Genomic DNA, 24,459 nt, shown 5'->3' on the forward strand with positions numbered 1-24,459 from the left:
CCAATCAACTCTATGTAGTGTTATCAGCCCCCACGCCTTATTCACCACAGTGACTTACACTACTAGATACGCTACTTACAAGGGGTCACTCATCCATACATCAGTGGAACACTCTCTCTCTGTCACTCATACCCTATGGGGTAACCTGAACAGCATGTCTTTGGAGTGTGGGTGGAAACCAGAGCACCCAGAGGAAGCCCACACAGACATGGGGAAAACATACAGACTGAACGGGGATTGAACCCACATCCTCTCGCACCACCCAGGTGCTGGGAGACAGCAGCACTACTCCATGTGCCACCAAACCACCCGAATTAAATGTAGTTTTGGTGTTAGTTGGACTATATGTCAGTTTTTGGAAAAATATTCTACATTCCTGAAATTTGCAAATTTTGGTGAATTTTGGCACAAGGATTCAAGCACCGAATATTACAGTACCTTCTAGGGTCCGATGCTGTCCAGAATGTTTTGGTGCCTTCTAGAATCTTCTGTGGTCTGTAAAGTACCCAACTAAAACTGACATGCTAGCAGAACTAGTGGAATCTTTGTAATCTGTAAACTTTGATCATAATCATCGCTAAAACCAGCATAACTAAGAACTTAAGAAAAGTTTGCTACATTGTGTTATTCACAATTTAGGTCAATATACAGTATAACAAAAAAAAATTCCAATCAAAATTAAGCTGAAAAGCTCAAGTTTGAAATGCAGTCCAGCAAGACGGGCATGTTGAAGCTGAGCGCACAAAATAAAGACGACTTTTGTTGCCAAACATTTAAGACGTTAAACTGACTGAACATAAATCCGATATTGTTCGCTTGGGTTTTCTCAGGATGCTCTGGTTTCCTCCCACATGTTTCAGGTGACTGATGGATCTAAACAAAGTGTGTGTGTGTGTGGGGGGGGGGACTGGCTTCCCATCCCTCCCACCCACCCCAACTCACAGCCTGTGCTTCTGGGATAGACTCTGGACTGCTGTAACCCTGCATTGGACAAGCAGTTTTATTATTTGTAACTGTTATTTAGCTCATATCTTTGTCCAAAGTGACATAGAAACTAAAAAACATGGTTACTTACCCATTTAAACAGCAGGGTACTTTTTACTGGTACATTTGTCAAACATTCAGGAACAGGGACTCAGACCCAGTTCCTTTGGATTGCAGGGCGACAGCTCTAACCGCTACGCCCCCTGCTGTCGTGTGGTTCCCAAAATTGGACGAATGTCATTGTTAACGGTGCTCAGAAGAAGAGCACAGCCGTTGGCTCGTCTGGTAAAGCTGCACCGCGTTCTTCCTCGGTGAGCCCCCGCCGAAGGGTGTTTCTGCTAAACGAATAAATGTACATGTGTATCTGCTGCCTCTTATATTCTTTAAGTCTGGGTGCGGCGCTGATCTCACCGAGAAGGTTTTTTTTCCTGCGGACACAAGTCCAGTGTTCGTCCCCGGTTCATTTTGGACGTGTACAAAGAGCTCCTTTGCAGTACATCCGGTTTGTGACGTCACGCTCTCCTCAAATCTTGAGGCAGATCACCTTAATCCTTCTGTTTAAGGGCACAGATTAAAAAGGCATAATGGTGCTTTTTTTAATGATCATTCTTAAGTATCAATTTTAATTTAGAGATAGTGCCTAAATTCACGTTTAGCTGAGGCTTTTCTCCCGAGGGATTTACAGTGCTAATATACCTACAGTTATTTACCCATTTATGCAGCTCTGTGATTTTTAGCGGAGCAGTTCAGGGTAAGTACCTTGCTCTAGGGTACCATAGCTGGAGGGGGGATTCAAACCTGTGATGTTTGGGTCTAAAGAGGGCAGCTCTAACCCTAACCCTACCAGCTCTACTACTAATTAAACACTAGTACCCAAAGTATATGTGCTCAAATATTGAGGACAAATTAGGCTTGCTTGAACACTGAGGGGGGTGGCCCCCCCCACCGTTATACATATGCTTTATACTGCACTTAATGACTTTTTTATTTTTCCTCAGCTATAGCGTACTCATTTTATTTTTTCTAAATTATCATACAGTTTTTCTTTTGTGAAATATCTGGTGATATTGTAATAGAGCTGGTATGCTGACTCAGTGTATTCCTATAATATTAACCCCCCCCCCCCCCCCATTAGACCAGTGCTATATACAGGACTTAATGATTTTTTTACTATTTTTTTCTTACGTGACCAAATGGCTATAGTGCGCTCATTTTAATTTTTCGAAATTGTCACACAGTTTTTATTTTGTGTAGTATCTGGCGATATTAGAAGAGAGCTGGTGTGCGGACTCTTCTTTCAGTGCACTGCTGTAATACTAAAAATAACCCCCCACCGCATTCATACAGAGCCACCGAGCACTATTTAAACACCACATTTCGGATTTTAAAACCACTTCGGACATTTATCTGTTTGGGATATTGACTGAAGGCATTTCAGAAGCGCCAGCCCTCTCTGTGTCTTCACTGCTTTATCTTGCCTGCCACTTGAACACACAGTATGTGCAGTAACCAGCGTACCACTCTGCTGCTTCTTTAACACCGTGGGTGGTGCAGTGGCACAGTGAGTAGTACTGCTGTCTCACAGCACCTGAGTGGTGTGAGAGAACGTGGGTTCAATCCCTGTTCTGTCTGTGAAGTTTGCATGGGTTTCCTCTGGGTGCTCTGGTTTCCTCCCACAGTCCAAAGACATGCTGTTCAGGTTCACCCATAGTGTGTGAGTGACAGAGAGAGAGAGAGAGAGAGAGAGAGAGTGTGTGTTCCACTGATGTATGGATGAGTGACCCAGTGTAAGTAGTGTATCTAGCAGTGTAAGTTACCTTGGTGGATAAGGTGTGTGGGCTGATAACACTACATAGAGTTCATTGGAAGTCGCTTTGGAGAAAAGTGTCTGATAAATGTACATGTTTACCATGGCCTAATTTCTATTGTTCAGAGAGAATGGAGGAAGTTTGTGCCTGACAAGGAATACAAACCTTTAATCTCTCTGCTCAACAAGGTTCATTGTATTTAATGTTCCTGAAGCACTGTGTTTTTACACTGCTGTGCACATTACACGGTTGCTTAATTACAAGCAAGTCTATTAAGGAGAGCAGTGGAGAAGATGCCTTCAGTTGTTGGGATCTTTTTATTTTGCTTTATGGATGTGTGGAATGGAAGGGGGGGGGGGGGGTGCTGTTGGTCTTAGTAACAATATTCTACTTATTCTATCACTGAGGTGAAGCTTAGGGAACATGAACCTCCCCCTGCTGAGAATATTTTTAATGGAACAATGGCCAAGCCCTGCATCTGCACCCTTCGCTTTACAGCAGAGTAAAAGCTCGACAAGGCCCACCCGAATTACGGCCGTTTGAGAGCCGGAGCCGGGGGTTGACGGTCAGTGGTAAAAGGGGGTGGCTTCTTTGAATCCCTTCTGGGGAACCTTCTGCCATCCTCCATCCGTCACAAGCCTCCTTCAGTATGAGGTCCTCATCGTTCACTGCCTTGTTTTTGGCGGTACAGCTTCAGAAGTCCACTTACATTTACATTTACTCATGTATTCATTTAGCAGACGCTTTTGTCCAAAGCGACGTACATCTCAGCAAAAGTACAATTCATGCATTACTTTGAGAGAAGGAGACATAGCTGCAGACATGAAAGTCTCAAGCAAACCTAGTTTGTTACCTTCCATTTGCTATACCGAGGTTCATCGTTCAAGTAGGTGCATAAGACACAGGATAGACAAATCCCGATAACCTCCCACCAATTTTGTTTTTTTGTTTTTTTTTTTTTTTTAATATTGTAAGACTTATTATTTCATAATATTATAACACTTATTTTTACTGTCCCCGGTGATAAAATGCAGTACACATTGTAACCGCTGAGATTTTAAAAAATGTAGTATGGGGTAATTTTCAATTCAAATGTCAATTTTATCTTCATTTTGCTGAGGGCCCCCAGTACCCCCTTTTACCCCCTTTTACATTAAACTGCAGTACAGAGGCCGGCCAGCAGATGGAGCAAGGTGTGTACTGTACCTCAGTGGTATGTTGTTGCTCATTAAGGGCTGCCTTAGGATGTCATAAAAGTATTTCCATACTTGTCTCATATTCATTTTTAGTATTTAAACACTTCCTTCCTATCAGTTCTACCAGAAACCGCTCTCAAGTACCTTGCAACTATACATTTATTACTTCAGGTGTTTGGAGGGAGAGTTAATATAATACATTTGGTGAAAATAAGGGACCTTTTTGAAATGAGGCATCATCATGCAATCAGTTTCACCCATAGATTATGTAAATGAGAGTTAAATTATGCAAATGAGAGGTGGATGTTGTGCATGTTTCTGAGCATTAAAAGATAAGACTGAGAAAGGGGTTTTTTGACAGGTCATATATTTTCTCTGGCAGAACAAAAACTCTGAGGGGAAAAAGGTCCTTTTGTTCTGTCAAATCCAACGTAAGCTGCATCAAAGGCAAACAAACACGTGTAAACCTATTTTAAAGCAATAGATCGCGCACAAAATGGATAGTTTAAAACTTTTTCCGTCAGCAAGAACTTATATTTTATATGGGACTAATTCAGAATTTTTCATTTGAAGCGCAGACGTCATCGTGCAGTAACTTAAGTGTCAGCTGTGGGAGTAAAAGCAGGGAATTTTAAGGGGTTTTAAACCAATATTTTAGCCTAGTCAAAAAGTTATTTCACTTCAGACTTTGAAGATAAATGAAAAGGTGACATTACATTTAAAAAAAAAAAAAAAAAAATTTAGTTTGTTCCATTCGCCTCAGAGTTGCAGCCTTTCAGATTTAAAAATAAACTGTCCCCGTGAAAAGGCTGTGTTTCTGTCTGGGAAATGGAGACTGTACGATATCTGTCTTTAAGTCTAAATAATTGTATAACAGCTCAACGTAGCAATCTGGTGTAGTTACGTATTATTGACTACACAACTTTTTTAATTTTTTTTTTTTTTTTTTTTGCTCCGAACGCTTACAAAGTCCCGAACCACTTGCTTCGCAGCAGTGTCTGAGCCGCGTCGATGATTAATTTTCATTAATATTGATAAATGTTTGGCGGTAAAAAGGCGGTGCAGTGCGGCGCGCGACGAAGTCTGCAGGCCGTCTGCGCAGCCGTTCTCGTCTCTTTCGGTTCCTGTTTCTGCTTGTGCTCTGCTGGTATGTCTGCTACACTCGGTGCCGCTCGCCTTCGCCTGTGACATGGCGCCTCTCGGACGCCACTGAAGTTGCACAGAACTCCCAGAACACGTCACCGCTGCGCTGACTGCATCAGCTCCAGCAAACTTGCAGCTGCGGCACGAGGAACCCGGACCATGGACTACATTCTATCCTGGACCGGCAAGGGCGCGCGCTCCATCAGGGACGCCGTCTCGAGCCGAGTGTGGCCCGCGCCGGCGCGCGAAGTTCACTTCGAGGACTCGTGCGCGGACTCGGAGTCGGTTTCGCCGCGTGGACGCTCGGCCACGCACCCCGGCACAGGTCAGGCTGCCGAGCGCGTGGAAGCGGTGCGTGGGGCTGGGTGCACGCGTGTTGTCGCGCTCGCTCGCCTCTGCGAGACGGCGGGTGGCCGCAGTCCGTGCGCGCGAGTCCGCGTTTCGAGAAGTTGCGCAGCTGACGACTCCCAACGAAGTGACTTTGCGGGAGGCCGTGGTGTTGCACGAGTGGAGGACTTTTTTTCTGTTTTTTTTTCCTTTTTTTTGTAGTGGGTGAAGCTGTGGCCAATTTTAAGGTGTGTCTCGGGGAGAAGCGGTGCGTGTCAGTGACTTTTTAAAACTTATTTCAAACCGACGTGGTCCGCAAGTTAAGCAGTTGAGATTCGCCAGCTGTCCACCTCACCACACATTCTCGCGCTCACTAGCAGTTTGTGGCCGTTGCGAGCGACCGAGCGCGTGCGTGTTTTGTTTGTTTGTTTGTTTGGGTGTGATCCGAGCTAAAGAGTAGCTGACACACCAGTCTCTAGTAACTACAGCTGCACCCTGTCCGGAGTTTGTTTACTTGTGAGGTTTATGATGTTTGCTGTGTTGTGAGTGTAAATTGTCGTTTTTGAGACTTATGTAGTGGTACTGCGTAGTATTGTGTGTGTGTGTTGTTGTGGGTTTTTTTTTTTTTTTTTTTGCCGTTTGTTTGCGAGGTGTCTGCGGTGTTCTCGCACACGAAGGTGTGTGTGTGTTTGGTGCCACATCACCGCTCACATTACCCCACTTGTTCCAGAATGTCAGTCAGTCACTGCGCTGGAAGTCAACCTTGATACATGTGACGATATATAAAAGAATACATCCGGGGACAAAGCTAATTAATATTGACATTAATGATTAATGCTGCTTGGACAGAGGGCGCAGGGGGACATGCGGCCCACCTCAGAACGGCTTCATTTGCTTTGCACAAGTCATGACTATGAACACCCAGCTTGTTTAAGAAAGAATAGTTTCCTTTATTGCTACTCCCAAAATAGTGTGCTCGCGCGCTGTGGAACGCACTGCACCTCACGTGACTCTGCAACTGCGTTACTTCATGTACAAGTGTTTCAGGGTCTCGAATAAGGACAATGTTGGATTCCCAATGCAATTTTTTTTTTAAACTTTCAGTTTACTCTTGTAACATACTTATTCTTTCAAATAGTATATGGAAGCTGATCTGGCTCAAAAAGACAAGGAAACCAGAAAAAGGAATATTTATTTTCCGTTGTTAAATTTGTAGATTACAGATGTTGCAGAAAAAAAGCTGTCAAAAATCTTTACATGTGAATTGATGAGTACGGTAAATTATAAGAGACACTTTCATGTAGAGAGATTTCTTTAAAAATGTCACGCCTGTGCAGGAACTTCGGCATCGATAAGAAGGCAGCGGTCCCGGTCAATATTGACCAAACCAGGGAATTTGACCCCAATTCCCAAAAAACACAGGTCACCAATAACAGTTGAGCAATCCCATCTGCGTCCTAATTGAAGAGAAGTTGGGTGTTTGGGTTCTGCTGAATCACCGGTAAAATGTAGAATAAACAAGGTCTAGAGTTACTTCACTAACTTATCGATGTTAAAATTTAGAGGCAGATCTTCTTAAAGGAATACCAGCGTTGAAAGTAGCACCATTGTGTAACCTAATGGCACATAGAAATTAAGTTTTTTTTTTTAATTTTTCTCTCCCTATCGAATTGTTCTCCTTGACATTTACTGTGGTAATGTTTGGATTTTATTAGATTATTAATATTTTTTCATGTTATTTGAGGATGAATTAACAGGGGAGAAGAGTTTGAACACTCAGTTCACGGAAGCCATGTCTGCCTATGGCCAAACGCAGCATTCTTTTAATTTTTATTTTTTGAGACCCTTGTTCTACGGATTATTTGAGCTCATTGTAGGAAAGCTGCAGAAGGTCTGCCACGGGGACTAATTGGGGGGAGATTAATGGGATGCGGACCACAGGGACGCCAGTGACCGCAGCACACCATTTGGGGCGGGGGAGCTGGTCGACAGGGTCTCCCTGTGCTCTAGGGTGATGAATGGGCTCTGCCATCAACTCGAACCTGGGTGGAGAGAGCCCAAAGAGGGGAACTGGCCTGAATCATGTTTACACCAGGATGGCAGTGATTCTGGATTAAAGGCCTCAACAGCGGTTGGCATGGTGGCTGGAGGTACTGACTGATAACCTTAAGGTTGCTCATTCAGGTCCCTGGTGGTGTATGCCTGCCTGTCTTTCTGAACTTAAGCTCATCTGATGCCTTTCCTCAAGAGCCATAACAGCGCAGTGATCCGCTCCGGGTCAAGGAGATGTTTCCTCCACAGTTTGTATATCCAGAAAAGAAACAAGATTTTTAATACTGGGAGTCTCTCTCCTCCCCCACCCATTTCTGTTCTAATTTAAATCGTTAACGCAGTTAATAGAGAATGTTATTTAGATGACACCTTTTTCCAAGGTGACTGAAATATTAGGTTTGTATACTTGGCTACTTAAAATTATATACCTGTGTTTTTATTGTGTCAATTAATAGTTATGGTGCAACTGTACTACAGCAGGAGTTGAGATTTGAACATGCTGTCCCTCTTGCTGCTAAGCTACTTTTTTGACCAGAAAAAATTTTTGATATTACTGTAGTCTTGTCGTCTATTTTTTTCCTCCCCTTTCTCTCCCCTGCCCTTCCAGGATAGACTTTATTGAACGGGATTCTTTTTGTTGTTCTTGTGCTTACTCCGTGGAAATGTACAATGGGCAGGGTGTGTCAGGATGAATGCCCAATTTCTGTTCAGCCACGCGGATGAATTTAAAGAGGGGACTGTTACTCGCAGTCGCTCTCTCCGGTAAGACAGGGGCCCCATGTTGGCACAAGACGGAAACCATGTGGCAACGTGAGTGATGGACGGAATTGTAGTCGTGCGTGACATTCTCGGCGGATCGCCGTGTCAGACTTGAAGCTTGCGCTCTGACAAACTAAGCTGAAAGCACAGCAGTGATTTCCGTCCATTTGCTTCTCAGATCACGTCAGTTGTAATGAATTGTGCCATTATTCCTGTTGGACATGCGTTTATGTTTCGTTGTCAGCAGACATTACATGGCCTTTACAGGAACAGTTGTACCATCAACCGTAGCCTGATATGACACTCGCTTTTGACCTTGTGTTCATTTACTTTGGCTACAGTAATTGTGGGCAGCCATCCCGCAGTCCAAATATGTGTTTCAGGTGAATTGGTGATGAGTCACTTGGTTGTTGTGTGATGGCCTGGTGTCCTGTCCGAGGTATACCCTGCTTCACACCCCTTTTCATCCAGGATAGACTCCAGACTACCACATCTCTGCACTGGACAAGCATGGTGGGTGGGTGGATGGACAAGGAATTGCCCTGAAGCCAGTCCCACAAGACGTGGGTGGTTATGAGGATAGATGCCCGTCATTGGCAAGATCGGAGTGTGATTAATTGACCTGGAGTGAGTGTTAATGAGAGAGAACCACAGACTCAGAACCCCCCTTCTCTCGCTCTCTTTCGCTCGCGCGCGCACACACACACACACACACACACACACACACACACACACACACACACACACCCCCCTGACACAGCATACACAAAGTGCTGGCCCCAGCAAAGTTTCCCCGCAGGGCGACACGCACCGTTCAGAGGGAGACGCTGTGTAATCCACTGCAGCGGCGTTTGCAAAGGAATGCTTTGTGTTACAGATGTTTGCCAATCCGGGCGGCATGCGCTCATTACAGTGAGGTGTATATTACAGCTTTTGTCAGCTAATGAATGGACAGCATTGCCCACCACTTTAAAAACTGTAACATATACCTTCCCGTTCCATGGTCTGAAGCTGTAGCTGTATCACTGTCGGCCGATGGGGATTATTTCTTTCGTTTTTTTTTTATATTACATGGGTGGGGCTAGAACAAACAAGCAGGTGTGGAAAGAGTAGCGCACAGCAGCGGAATGTATTGTGAACTGTATGCAATATGAGTGTAGCATGGTAGAAACACAGTTTAAGGTCCTAACATACAGTTTCTTAGAAGAATTCGTCACGTCTGATACTAGCATCGCTGTGTGTTTCTGTAAATGCGGACTATGACTTTTTGGAGTCGAAAGTTAATGGCACAGGACCAAAGCATGCAGCAGACAGGATAAGCAGCATTGTGATACGTCAGAGCCAGTAGGTGCTCTACTTGTTAGAGCCGTCGCCTTGCAATCAAAGGCCTAAGGTTTGAATCCCTGCTCATGCTGTAGTACCGTTAGGCAAAGCACTTAACCGGAACTGGTACATTAAAAATTAACCATCCGTAGGTAAATAATTGTCAGTAACATATTGTACAAACCTCACTTTGTAAGTTGCTTTGGAGAAAGGTGTTGAATGAATATTTTTTTTTTTTTTTTTTTAAAGGTACTCCCTCATTATAGGTGGTACATGGACCATTTATGTAACACGGTGGATTTTACTCTAATGAGCTTATAATCGCACTGTTTCATGACTTTTTCTTTATGGAATTCAGATAGCAGACTCGCATGGACTTTTGCGGGTAGTTATTTTGGAAATGTGTCTAAATGTTCTAATTCATAACATTGTTATTCATTATTATTAAGCTGCATTTTCAGTAACTTTTACTGGAAGGCGATTTGCAGTTTTACACTCTGCCTTCAAGAAATGGGCTGGGTTAGGCGCCTCGGTAAGGAGCAGCGGCAGCGCCTGCAAGTCTGTGTCTTTAATCACCATTCTGCCTGACCGTATGGTGCAATTAAAACCACAAAGGTGACACTTACCAGAGGAATGAAATGCTTCTAGGCCTTTGTCCAACCCAGGGGATGCATTAGCATTGCACGGGGGCCGTTAGCATGGTAGTTAAGAATGCATGTTTGTTCCAAGAGGAGGTTGTATCTTTGCGAGAACGTTCCAGTGATGGATTTCGTAACGTCGGCTCTACAAAGTGGTAGGTCTCTCGGCTGCGGAAGATCAGTCACCCAGCCGTTATCAATAACTGTACTCCAGGGCGGGGTCACGGTGGTCCGCAGCCTACCCTGGAAGAATGGGGCGTGAGGCAGGGTACAGGTCGGGTGGAAGAGCAGTGCGTTACTGGGCAATCTGTCTGTCTCACACACCGATACCCTGAGAGCAGTTCAGAGTCACCACCTGAAACACTTCTTTGAACTGTGGGAGACAACTGGAGCACTTGGCGGAGATTCCCACAATCGCAGGGAAAGCGTGCAAACTCCACAAGGAGCGAACCGGATCCGAACTCGTATCCCAGCTCGCAGCCCGGGAGCCGCAAGGCACCGGGCAACTTGCTTTGGAAGGCGTGTTGGATGCAGACGGAGACGAGCGCAGCGTCTCATGTACCCAGTGTGTCTGTGATTTTTGGAACCAGAGACTCTTCTCTGCCTTGTCGTCTGTTGACACCACTCCCCAAATCCCGGCAATTAGAAGCGAGCGTGATTCGCTCATCCGTTCTGACACGGGTGCAGTTTTAAAGGAAAATAAATAGACAGCTTATGCCCCCCCCCCCACCCCCGTGACACTTTTGGCAGGGTGCTCATGAGACTCGGAGGAAGATAATTGGATTATCTCATTCATGTTTTCTTTGGCTCGCGTCTGTGCCCTCCCGTGGGACACCGGTTGAGGGAATGTGCCATGCTGAAGGCTCCCTCATCCCCCCCGGTTCTCTGAGCACCTGTTCACCGTGGAAAGGAGCACTTCTTCCAGCCGTCCTCGCCGGTGAATGAGCAGGTCTAAAAATAACAGCAAGGCCCATTACAGCCAGCAGCGAAACACCTCTCTGGGAGGAAATTGCCTCGTTGTGTTTCACGCAGACGCGTTTCCTCCCAAACATTCCCTCAGACACCTCCTTCGGTCGACGCGCCCCGGGAAAACTTGACCCTGGCTTTTTACTGCACGTGGAATATTTATGAATTCCCATCTGTTTATTTTTTACATGTTTACCGTATTTGTTTTGATAATGTGTCTCGGAACGAAACGTGAATGGGGGGGATTTGGTCCTCCGGACACTTCCTTTGAAATTTTCCGTTGCTCAATCTGAGCTTCTTCCGTATTAAGCAACACATTTAACGCTTGCCCCCTGGCCACCGAGCCCCCATCCTCTAACGGTTTCCTTTCCTAAAATATTTGACAGAAAGAAGAAATGGCACAGTAGTGTTATGATTCACAATAAGCTCTTAATTTTGGTTTAAAATTATTCCGAAGTCATTATTTTGGTTATACGTGTACAGTATTTGTTCGTTTAAATGTTATCGTTCAGCGCTGCAGGTAGTGCAGTGGTTAAGGGCTTGGATTTGTAACCAAAGGGTTATCTCTGAGGCCCATGAAAGTTACCATTTTGCCACTACTGGTTTTTGGTTTTGGGCGGCATGGTGGCACAGCGAGTAGCGCTGCTGTCTCACAGCGCATGGGTGGTGCGACAGGATACAGGTTCAATCCCTGCTCAATCTGTCTGGAGTCTGCATGTTCTTCCCCGTGTCTGCGTGGTTTCTTCCAGGTGCTCTGGTTTCCTCCCACAGTCCAGAGACATAGTGTGTGAGTGACAGAGAGAGTGTGTGTGTGTCCCACAGATATACGGATGAGTGACCCAGTGTATGTAGTGTATCTAGCAGTGTAAGTCACCTTGGAGAATAAGGCGTCTTGGCTGATAACACTACATAGAGTTCATGGGAAGTCGCTTTGGAGAAAAAGCATCTGCTAAATAAATGTACTGAATAATTTGATGGGAAATATAACAACTTTATTTCTGTTAACGTTCTATTTCTTGTAAAGAATTTCCACACAACTCTATTCAAATAAGCAGGTGGTGCTGTGGTTGGAGCGCTTGGCTTGCAAGATGAATGTTCCTGCTTTGAATAACGGCTCTTGCTGTAGTGTGCTTAAGGCATTTACCTTGAGTTGAAATTCAAAATTACCCAGCTGTATAAACAGATAAAACATTGTAAACGCCTTAGCGTGTAAAGCTAACATTGTAAGTTGACCTTGGAGAAAGGCATCAGGAAGGTGAGCAAGAAAAATGGGAATAAATAGTCTTTTGCGTGATGGACAGGATTCCACTGAGCCTCCGCGAGACTCTGTTGCGTTCGTTGGAGGTGTGTGTGTGTGTGTGTGTGTGTGTGTGTGTGTGTTGCTCCTGCTGTCCCCCTGCAGTGTGGAAAGATGACCTCTTTTCTGACTGCTCACAACCTTCTGGGGTTTAAATTTAGACCTGTGGTCTCCCTTGGCTGTAACCTCCCTCCAGAGGCTAAAATTATTCTCTCAGCCTCTCCCCTGCTCTTGCTCATACCCTCACACAGACACACACACACAGACAGACAGAGTCACTTATTTGCATTTTTAGTTTGCACATCCAAATAATGCAAGAATGTCTTGAGAGCCAGAATGTCTGGAAAAATTACGCAGTTTTCCCCATATTTGGTGTCATATGCTGTATTGATTGATTGATGGATTGATTGATATGCCCAAATTGGCAGCAATGTGCGGGGGGTATTTTGGTTAATTCGGTCTGTCCAGTAGGGGTTTCCAGTGCCGCTGTTTAATTATGTCTCAGACGCTGATGCGGCAGCAAATTGCTGCGTGCTGTGTGCACCGTAGGTGCCATTAAACTGGATGTTGCTTCAAAGCTTTTTCAGTCTGGAATATGAATTTAAATCTGTAATATGATCCTGACATCCAGGTTGTCTTTCTGGTGCCTCCAGTTGAAATACTGTAAACGCACAGCATAACCGTGCAGTGAAAATGCAGTTGTTTTCATTCATTCGCTGCAACTTCCTTGCCTTTTTAAATGACATACGAGTATGTTTAGTCTGCATCCGGGCAGTACGTTTATAAGCAACGCTTCGTAGGATCACTTTTGTAACTACTAAGTGTTAAACATCAGATTTTAAGGGAAATGAGACAAAATACTGTTTTTACTCTCTTATACATCGACGTGCAAGTCATCCCGCTCATCTATGTAAAATGAGGTGATATCCCTTATTTTTCCACCTCCCACCAACATTTTTGTACTTAGTGTGATGTTGCGGCCGGTGCAGATTTATAGAACTGCATGAAGAAAGGTGTTAAAACTCCTATTTTAGCTCCTCTAGGTTGAGAAGTGTGTTTGGAAATGTACCTTCGTTGAGATTTATTATTAAGATGACACTTTCCTCCGAAGCAATTTACAATGTTAGTTTTGTATACACAGCTACTTGCAGTGATTAACTGGCGAATTTTTACTGGAGCACTTCAGGGTCAGTACTTTACTGTAGAGAACTATATAGCAGGGGTAGTTTGAACCTGCATCCTTCTGTTGGAAGATTCTAGCTCTTACCGCTTCACTGCATGCTGCCCAGAATTTTTTTTAAGTAATTATGCTACTTTGAAAAACCATTTTCACTTAGTCACCATAAATAGTCACTTGTCCACTGTAGGGTTGCAGTGGTCTGGAGCCTATCCCAGGCAGCTGGAAGCATAGTGGTTAGAACTGCAGCCTTTGGACCCAAAAAGTCACAGGTTCAAATCTCACCTCCAGCTGTAGTACCTTTAAGCCAGGTACTAACCCTAAAAATTGCTCCCGTAAAATTACGCAGCTGTATAAATTGGTAAATAGTTGTAAGTAGCTTAACATTGCAATTCACTTTAGAGAAGAACATCAGCTAAACGGATAAGTGTAAGCATAGGTAATGCTAGGTGGGGCAGAACTGAGACCACGTGACTGTCCATCATGAGGTCTTCGCACGCTATTTTCGTTCTCATCTGTTTGATTCTCGTCAAAACTATTCATTGGTTACCCAAGTACTGGTATCAATCTTCTCTTCTCCTCCTTATGCCTTCTACCCTTCCTGGGGCATATGCCGCCAACAGGGGTTCTCCAGGCATCCCTAGGAGTTGAGATGTCGTGAAGTTTCCTTCTTGATGTTTCTGTAGCCAGCAAGGTTTTTACAGTGTGTGGTAGCCAGCCCCACGCTCAACCCTCCTCCTTTCTCAGCTGGGCTTGGGACAGTCTATGGCACAATTACTGGTATCAATACCACATTATATTGACATACTGATCTAAATTACTTCATTTGTGGTGCAGCTTGTCGGTAAGACGTGTTTGGGTGGATTAAATAGCGTAATTGACAAAGCGAGGTTTATTTGGACCGGTTGGTCAAGTTTCCGAAGGGCCACAGGTCACCTCACTGCGCACTTGATACGTGCTGTGATTGTCCTGCCTCGGTGAGTCGGTGTGAAGCCGTTAGACTGAAGAGCGAGTGACGCCTGTCTGGCTGCAATGCTCTGCAGTTGCACCACATGGAAATCGGCCGCTCGCCCTCAGTGGGAGCGTGTGTTATGGAAGTGGTGCGATCCCTCCAATGACCCCTGCCGCTGCAAGCGGTCCCTTCCCACTGAGCCTCCTCCTCCTCCTGTCGCCCCGGTGGTCCGTGTCTGTCGCGAGATGCCGGTGGGGGGGTGGAGATGCTGTGGAATAGGCATCAGTGGCCGTCAGCACGGGAAGGATGGAGAGAGAGTGGGGGGGGGCAGGAGAAAGAGGGAGAGAGAGAGGAGCTCTGTTTGCAGGGCGAGCCGGCTGGCTGGATCGCTCGTTCGCTCACTCGCCGACGGATGAGCCGTCTCCCCACAGGGCTGGCAGGCAGCAGCTTGTGACAAGCTGGCGAGAGGGGGATCATGAACATAATGCGCACCTTGCCTCGCTTGCTTTCAGATACCGGCCAGAAGAAGACTCCGGAGAAGAAGGATGGGCGCCGCATGTCGTTCCAGAGACCCAAAGGGACCATGGAATATTCCGTAAGTGACCGGACAGCTGCTCCTCTTGTTTTGGTTTTGCTACCGTTCTTTGCAGAATGTGCTTTGCTGCTCCGGCGCGCTCGCGGGAGCCCTGAGCGACGCTTTGTTTACAGGAAGCCGTGCGGACAGGCTCGTCAGCGCCGTGCACATGTGCCGCCGTTCTCCCTGATCATCCGTCCGCTCGCATGACGGGGACGCGGAACCGCTCGACAGGCATCCTCCGCTTCGAGTCGCGTGTCCGCGCTCGCTCGCCTTTGGGTGATCGTTGCGTTGGGGAAGGAGCTACGGTTGTTGACGAGCGTGCTGAGGGAGAGCGGGAGGCTGCTCGAAACTAGTAGCTGCCCGTGCTTCCTTTTCCTGTCTCTTATCAGCCTTCTCCCTCTGCACAGCATTCCGGCACCCAAGATCAGGGGTAACCTTCCTGCCGCGTTATTGCTCTGATCAATTGCTCATCTGTGCATTTGCGGGAGACGGGAGCCCGGTTCCCCCCATCAGCCGCCGGTGCTCCGGTACTCTAGCGCGAGGAAGCCGTGCTCTTGAAATGACCCTGAGATCCAGCTGCAGCCAGGCTGATCTCCTCTTCTTGCCAGCAGAACGGAGCAGGGGGCTAGAGGGCAGCCTGGTGGCAGAAGCGGGACGAGAGCATGCATGTATGCCTCCTTTGCATGTGTTTTGCCACACCCCCGCACCCCCCCTTTATTTATTTATTTATTTATTTATTTATTTATTTAACCTTTACCATTCTCTTTGCGGGCAGCTTGTCAAAACTCAAACCCTTATCCAAGTCACCTACGTTTGTGTGTTTGGCAGGTGTAGCATTCAGCTCCCTGCCCTCGGTTGCTCCCTGTCCGCTATCTGCGCTTAAGAGACCTCACCGCACTGACAAACGCGCAATAGGGTGACAGGATGTTTATGAAGGAGAGGCAGCTGTTTGTCAAGGACGGGGGACGGCATCAGGCAGTAGCTGGGTCCGACAGCGTGGCGGTGTCCGTATTCAGGCCGCCCTGCTTGTGCCATCCCCAAGGGCTCACAGCTCCGGTGTCACGGGGGTCACGTGTTTCTTGATGGCTCAGAGACGCGTGTCCCATGTCGACACGGCCGGGCGCCGCGGATCCCGCTGCGTGCCCACATCGTTACGGCCCTTGACGTTCGGTCCGCCGAGAAATTCTGACTGCAGCTGCAATCAAATGTCTGCCTAATCGTACACATATGTGTTTTTTTTTTTTTTCAACGTCTTCCTCTTCCTTTGGCTTTCACTGTGGTAAGAAATTCTTGCTGCCAACAGATAGAGAAGCCTGTGGTCTCCATATTATCGTAAACATAGATTTTAACTGATAAAGATACTTCTTGCTGTGTGGCCGTCTGTTTTCTGACTTACTGCTAATTAAAAATGTCTCAAGCGACAGTTGCGCTTTTATAGATGACCGAAGCACTGTCTGCTTGCAGGGTCAGAGCTCGATGTATATTGCCACCCAGCAAACTGCTGCCTATGAAGTTAGTGCTCAGTTTTTCTTTCTGTGTTTATTTTTTTTAAATGCCCCCCACCGTCGATTGCTGATTTCCACGGTCCTTTTTACATTATTGTGAAAGCTGGAAGGGAAACTCAAGAAGAACACAAAATCAGTGGTTTTTGGTTAAATCCCTTTGGAAACAACTGCTGAGAACACAGGGGAGGGTGTGACCTTTTTATAATGATTCACTGGATTTTATCATTTGACTGTGGCGTGTGACGTAGTTCTTTCCATTGGGAAGCGTTAACAGCTGTTAACTGTTAAAAGCCTTTTGGAGTTGGGAAACTTTTTATGAACCAAGGCTATTCGGAAAGCACAGCCTACAATCCTCACCATTAAATTTGCAACTTACTGTAATTTTGTAACGTCTGTCCTTGGTTACGAATTAACTCCTTTGTTCCCAAGTCATTTCCAGTTTAAACTGTATCAACATATAGCTTTTTCTATTGAATATAATAAAGGTGCTGAACTTATACCAACAGCTAAATGACTAACCTTTTTATTTTACTGAAGTAATCAGAGGGTCCAAAGAATATTGCTTTTAAATCATAGTGCAAACATACAACAATTCTAAGCAGTGTTTCACATTTATCTGAAGAGTGACGGTGTTACTGGAATTTAAGGGAAAAGATCTGATAAAGATAATTCATGGAAAACAGTTTTACTACACAGTCTTTTAACAAAACCTGTATTATAGTTCAATTTCTGCTCTGGGGGAGGAAAAAAATGTTAACACGGAACCAATGGGATGTGTAAATGTACCAATGTAAATCATCCAAGGATATCAGATGACCAGTATGAATGGCCTTACAGGAGAAGGGGGAAGAAGTCAACAGAGCTCCACTGCAACAAACACTGGCCTACATGCATATGTGTTGTTTACAAACATTAGTCTTGCCTAGTTAGTGGTAGAACCGATGGTTGGGGAAGACGGATTCAGGTGAGGATGGGGTCTAGATGGAAATAAGAAAGGGATCGGATAAAATCATAAAAATGGAGGGAAAAGGTACGGACGCAGCTCGCGGTGAACTGCTGGAGTGGGACGTGCCGAGTGACGCCAAGAAATAAAACGATGACGAGCAATCTCAGCCCAGAGGGAACGAGTAAACCAAGGAAGAGGCTCGTTAAAAGACGTGTTTCGCGAGCCTTCGGAAGGTAGTCGCCACCCGAATACAGAAGCTCCCGACCTCCATCCGGTTAATTTGAACCCAGCCACCAGCGGCTGTTGCTAATTAGTGCCCGGCACCATTTAGCGTCATTACAGCGCATGATAAGCCCCACCCTCTGTTCATCAAATGCCGTATTCTCGCAATCGTTCGGCGAATTTTGGTTTTAAAAATGCGGACTGTAATCCGTTCCTTGTTACCAACAGTCTGGCGCCACGTGCCGAGGAAACACGCGAAACGGTGTTTACAAATCGGTCGTGTGGAATTCATTCATTAGACGAATTACATCGGGGGCACGGTTACGTTTCATTAAAACATTCTCTTGTATTTCTGAGACATTATTAAACACGTACGCTTTTTATTGTCAAGGTGTTATTTCTCGAGGGAAAAGTCGCGATGTCCGCTACAGACCGGGAGGAGATCATTTTGAATTAGTCTAGCGCGGATCCCGGCATTGAGCACAATAAATGGGTTACTTTTCAGTCCTGTGCTGAGCGCCTCTGTATTAATGGTAATGAAAATAAATGCCTCTCGGGGCTTAACGTTTTCTGACTCGGCATCCTGGAGATCACTCTCTGGATTGCATTATTTTCTGAAGGGAATCGAACCAGGTCTCGGGTTTCCCTCCCGGGGTTGCGGCGCGGCTTCGTCTCTCGCTGCAAAAATTGTGCGCGTCGGAAACTGGCGGCAGCGTGTCGCCGTAGGACATTTCGGAGATTTCTGCGGGAAGATGTTGGCCTCACCTGGAGCGTGTGCTTTTTTGGAGGGTTAAACGGGCGTGACGTTGGAGCGTTCACCGGAAGTGGGGGTTTTGCTGACTGTGTCACCTCCCCCCGTTGTCGTCACATTATCGCATCATTAGATCAGTGAACTGCTGTTTACCGTCACGGGAGTTGACATGATTGATGGGCGTCATCTTAATAGCAAAATTGCTTTAAGATATTTCTCATTAGTAGCCTGTTAAAACAGACACCTGATTCGTTTGAATTTCCGGATGATTCCACGATATCTCATGTCTGTTCCATAGGGGGGAACGTTGCCCACGGGCCCTGTGGTACTGAAACTACCGCTTGCATGTTTCCTCTGTGTCCTCTGAACGGTGCAGTGTCACCTCTATCGGAAGCGACTGTTCTAAAATTAGGGCTTTAAAATGATCAACGGCGCAGTTAGGCGGCGCATGCCATCAGAGTGGTTGCAGTGAGGTTGCCGTGGCAACTGTCATGCCAAAGCCACTGCTTCTTGCCGACTCGGAGCCTTCGTTGCATTGCGTTCTTCAGATTTCCTGCCACGGGTGATTAAACCATTTTCTGGGGCATTCTTTCAAACTTCATGATGCACATAATGGAATATGCTGATGATACTTTGTTGCATTTTTCTTTTACATGAAAAATCCTGCTTGGTTCTATTTCTGGATTTTTTTTTTTTTTTTTTTTCCTTTTTTCCCCCCCGCATCGATGATGCGCAGCCAAGGATTTCTTAGCAGGAAACGCACGGTTCTGGAGGTTTTTTGGTGTCTTCGTTGTAGAACGGACTTCCCTTGACCATAAGTCTTTGACGTAACCAGTCTTTAAGGTAACCTTAACTGTCTCTAATTGAGTGTGGCTAAGGGTACGCGTTGACCCCCGTCGCGTGTGTCTGTGTTTCATTTAGTCTGTGTGAGGTTGTTATGCAGCCAGCCCTGAGGGATGAACTCTCGTCAAGTGCATCATGGGACCCGGTCACTCTGTCCTATTGATGGATTCATTGACACCGGTCACATGTTGGTTTGATCATACACTTTTTGAAAGCAGACTAATGGTCACCCGGCGATAAGCTGTCCACCTCTGTGTATCGCCGACATTCGCCTCTAAAGCAAAGATGAAGTGCGCTGCAGGATGCTCCTCAATTATTCATAAGAGGTTCAATAAATAATGGACTTTATTGATCAGGCCTTTAGCAGATAAGGTTTTAGTGACATGACCCGAGTGCGATAGCGTGACCTGAGCTCCTTTATCAGGTTCAGTTGAAAACCGATTGGAACAGAGTGCTTCCTGCATGGAAGGCTTCTTGCTGCATGTTCGTGGTGCGATGGAGGGTTCGATTCATACGCGTGTCTTCTGTGCCTCTTGTAACTTGTCCGGTGCTTCATGTTTCGGTTCCTGTAAATCTGTTTTTAAAGCCTTCGGCGCAAGGTCGCGTCTGGATGGTGTCTGTCACCTGGAGCGATGTTAAGTTCAGCGAGCATGAGGGAAAAGGCCTTTGAACTTTTAAGAACTACTTCTTGTTGCTTATCTGTTTTTCTAGGGTTCCTTACATTTAACACGTTAATGCTCCTCGGTATTTTTACTAGCGGGCATCACTGTTATCTCACAGATCCTGGACTTTGGGTTCAGACATGGCTTTGAATCCAGCTCCGTTTGTGTTCACTCCCGTGTTCACTTTGGATTCTTCCAGGTACTCTGGTTTCCTCCCACAGTCCCAAGACATGTGTTTGGGTCGGTGACTCTGAACGGCCCTTAGCGAGCAAATAAGTGTGTGCAGTGTGTGTGATGATTGGTGTTCCGTCCAGGGTATACATTGCCCCCACGCCCTGTGCTTCTGGGATAGGCTGCGGGCCACCAATTGACATGTGATTGCTGATGTTGAGTGAAAGACTTTTTGACTCGGAACTGTGAGGTACTGCTGCCTAGGCTCACAAGTCTATGTGCAGGAGCACGAGTTTTGCCGGTCCTAATATGCTTGGTTTCTCATAAAGTTACATATCAAGTTATGAGCTGTGGGTGATCTAGCATTTCCTGCATTAAAAACAATAATAAATTCAAGCACGCATTTCCATAACAAATGACTGTTCCTCGGTTTCTAAGGATTAGCTGTCGGTACTTGCTGTACTTATATTTTATTGTCAGTTTAATGGAAGTACCGAGAAACAAAATAAACCGAAACAGAACCTTACATTCGTAAATTAGTCTTTTCAGTGTAAACACTTGTATTTTCCTGACATTAAAAAAGTGACCCACTGTGCTACATATTTTAATGTGACCTAAGGTATAATATATACTTTGTTGCTGACTAGGCTCTTGTCACCGCAGAATGTTAAGCAAGTGGACACATTTGAATTTACCTGGTGTTTTGTGCACAACAGAAGTGTGACGGCTCATCTACATATCATCTGGTTTCATTGCTCTCAACACACAGCTAGATTTCTTTATGTTCCCTCTGAAACCAGCGTACTCCCAGGAATTCTTGTCTTCGTAAATGTGGCCTTGAGTCATACGATAACCGCTATGTTACCAGCTGTATTTGAGTTGTATGTATGGGCATGAAGGGAACCCGGTGGCACACTGGGTTTGACCGGGTCCTGCTCTCCGGTGGGTCTGTGGTTCGAGTCCCGCTTGGGGTGCCTTGCAGCGGACTGGCGTCCCGTCCTGGGTGTGTCCCCTCCCCCTCCGGCCTTACGCCCTGTGTTGCCAGGTTAGGCTCCGGCTCCCCGCGACCCCACGTGGGACAAGCAGTTCAGACGATGTGTGTATGTGTATTGGCATAATTTAAGAATAGTGTCAATCTGTCACTGTGCATATATCCAATGACATGAATTACATTTTTACCAATACATAAAGTCCCTGCTTCTTAAGAGACAGCTGGTGATTTTCTCGATTGGCCAAAGACTCTCCTTCTGTTGTTTGTTTTCTTACAGACAGTATAAAGAAAGGCCATATCTGAAAATAGAATGGTTTTTCATATATATATATATATATATATATATATATATATTTTTAACAGGCCTTCTCATGCCTCCATGGAACACAGCCTGGTTGAATCAGGCTTTCCGATCCAAACTCCTCGCTTCGGGGCAGCCAACAGGGTACGTGGAAATTTCCTCGGACTCCGAGTGGTCGATGCCGTGAGCTTTAACCACGCGCATTTCGGTTCGGGTCCTGCACTGAGTAACTGAGAGTCCTAACTGTGAAGTTACATGTATTAATATCTGTTATACGTGTAACAAGAGAGAAGTTGCCTTATTGACATATGACAACCTTGTAAATTAACTCTTGGAGGGAAAGAGCAGAGCAAACAACATGTTTAAAGGTGAAGTGTTTGTAAGTTTCAGTGACAGCACGGTTGAGTCCTCCTCCAGTGAAGAATATGCAAATAACCCTCCTGAGCTCTTTCAAATAGCTTGTGCGCATAATCCTCGTGGCACATTATAACATTATAGAAAGCAATGCTATTGTCAGTGGTACTTTTGCTTTACTTTGCTTTTAAATACTTCAGTGAAAATCTCTTTCGGAGGCGCGGGGCCACTTTCTCAATGAGCACCGATGCGGAATTTCTGAATACAAAGTGTCCTTTGAAATGCTTTTATTGCCCATGAAGCTGCATTAATTAGAGCTGATTATAGAAAATGGTAAATGATAAAACTTGAGTTTGTTTTATTTATAGGTGTAATAAAATCCTGATGTACAGAGCAGTCAGACATTCTGTCTGGTTATGTTTATGGCCATTTAACTTAATGTATCTGGGATTGTAATAATTCCCCATGAAAGAAACGTTATAGTTGCGCAATATTAAATTCAAATTATTCATTTATTTGTAGTTCTTAGAAACTTCCAGGGTTCCGGGGGCTTGTAGATTTGTAAGTTTGGCCACGTTAAAGGGTTTTAGGTAAATGCACTGTTGAGCTACAGTAAACGGTCATTGTACACAGTAAGATGTGTACAATTTGGAGTTCCAGAGTTTCGGATTTTGTAAAATGGGTTTTAAAATGACGACAGTTGTTAAAGCTGAATGTTTCTCAGTGCATTAATATTTGTTGCATTACATTATTTAATTTAGCTGATGCTTTTCTCCAAAGTGACTTAAGTATTAAGGTGTTTACAGTTATTTACCCATTTATACAGCTGGGTAATTTTCACTGGAGCAATTTAAGTACCCTGCTTAAGGGTACTACAGCTGGAGGTGACACTCGGACCCGCGATCTTCTGGTCCAAGGGCAGTAGCTCTAACTGCTACACTATCAGCTACCCATTAATGCAGCTCAAACCCAGGTCCGTTGTTTGCACGGTGCTGGTTGCCATCACTGTGCCTCCTGCTGGGTGACTGTCATCTGTCATGACGACGTGTTACGATACGTATAGAAGGAACGGTGTTAATTGTTTGAAAATGAATATGTGTAATCCACATTTCCAAGTTGTAGGTGAAACTAGTCACTTCCTGTGTTGCCTAGACAGTGTTAGTGGTGGTGGTGGAGGTAATAATAATAATAATGATGATGTGCTTCTCAAGTCAGAGGGAGCATGGGGCTCCGTCAGTTACGGCGTCCTGATTAGGAAACGGTGCGTTGGATGTTTCTAGTGAACAACTGGCCTCCTTAGAGTATAAACATGAAAAGACTGCCTCGTCCATGTGAATTCTACGTGAAAGTCTGTTTTCCACTGAGACGCACTTTCTTTGTCTGATATGGCCCACAAAGGCATTTCATCTGCATAATTTCCCTCCCCATCGATGAACCAAGCTATAGCTACAGCTCAGTGACATGGAGAAATAACCATGGAGTTTTCCTTCCGGGGGTTATTAAAGTAGTCCCTCCCCCTCCCCATGCCCTTGACCTTACCCCCCCGACCACCTCCAGGACTGGTTTGTGGAAGACTCCGCTGTGCCCATCCAAGGCACGTTGCCATAGCGATGCCGTTGCTTTTTTGGTTTACAGCTGTTTTGCAATTTAACTCCTATTGTTGGGATTTTTTGCTTCTCTCATCAGCTCATAACTATCATTTCATTATTCACTATTGCCTCAAGAATTAGGTGTCTGCATCCAAGTCTCTTCTTCCGTTGATGTAATTTTCTTTTTTGTGTTGTTCCTGGATGCGTACATCGCTTGGGAGAAAGGCACCTGCTACATGAATGAATGTAAATATTTGCCTCACTCTGTCCAAAGTAGCTGAAAATGTCATGTTTGTATCCTGTGCCACTTCAAGGGTCCTACAGCACGAGTGGGATTCGAACCCAGGTCTTTCAGTTGAGTACTCGCTGTCCCCATCCTTTGCTGAAAATGAGAAAACTACAATATATAGAGACGAGCCACACTTGAACGTAGTTTCAGTATGCTTTTGTATCTGTCTGCTTTTCTCTGTGCGCTCGCACCGCGGTGAAAAGATCTCGTTTTAATGCGAGCTTGTCTGGAGTCCGGGTCACATGCCGGAGAATTCCTGTAAAGTTTGCGCGGGATGAAGCCTGAAAAAGTGCCGTCTTATGAAGTGCTTTGTCTTGTATCGATTATCAGCGCAGGCAGTTCTCGATGGAGACGGAGCGCTGTTCTGCGGAGCCGCCGCCGAAGACGGACCTCACCCCTCAAGCTCTCGCTGCTCCAAGCCCACGAGTTTATGTTTGTGTTTCTCCTATTCAGTACACAAAGCATGCACTGTATGTTTTTCTATAAAAACTACACCGAGGCCAAACAAAGAAAGCGGTCCGCCGTCAGCTCTCGCGAGTCGGCCCGCCGCCGCACGGCCGGGTCGGGAAATGTGTCACAACTACGTGTGCACCCTTAGTCATCCCACATGATTCACCAGAACAGCTTTTTTTTTAA

The 24,459-nt window shown here is 45.5% G+C and overlaps 1 protein-coding gene across 5 annotated transcripts in view; it reads left to right on the forward strand.

Annotated features, from left to right (window-relative positions):
* The window catches only part of oxr1a (oxidation resistance 1a), a 135,155-nt gene that overhangs the window by 77,908 nt on the left and 32,788 nt on the right, over positions 1–24,459 (forward strand). For 3 of the 5 annotated variants that reach the window (XM_018762959.2, XM_018762961.2, XM_018762960.2), the window contains exon 4: positions 15,135–15,217. In XM_018762959.2, coding sequence (XP_018618475.1) covers positions 15,135–15,217 — 83 coding nt within the window. Of the gene's footprint in view, positions 1–5,040; positions 5,457–5,498; positions 5,707–15,134; positions 15,218–24,459 lie in introns of those variants that run through there. The other 2 variants (XM_029259765.1, XM_018762962.2) reach the window with 2 other exon arrangements.

The sequence above is a fragment of the Scleropages formosus genome, chromosome 18 (assembly GCF_900964775.1).
Source record: "Scleropages formosus chromosome 18, fSclFor1.1, whole genome shotgun sequence".
Taxonomy (NCBI): domain Eukaryota; kingdom Metazoa; phylum Chordata; class Actinopteri; order Osteoglossiformes; family Osteoglossidae; genus Scleropages; species Scleropages formosus.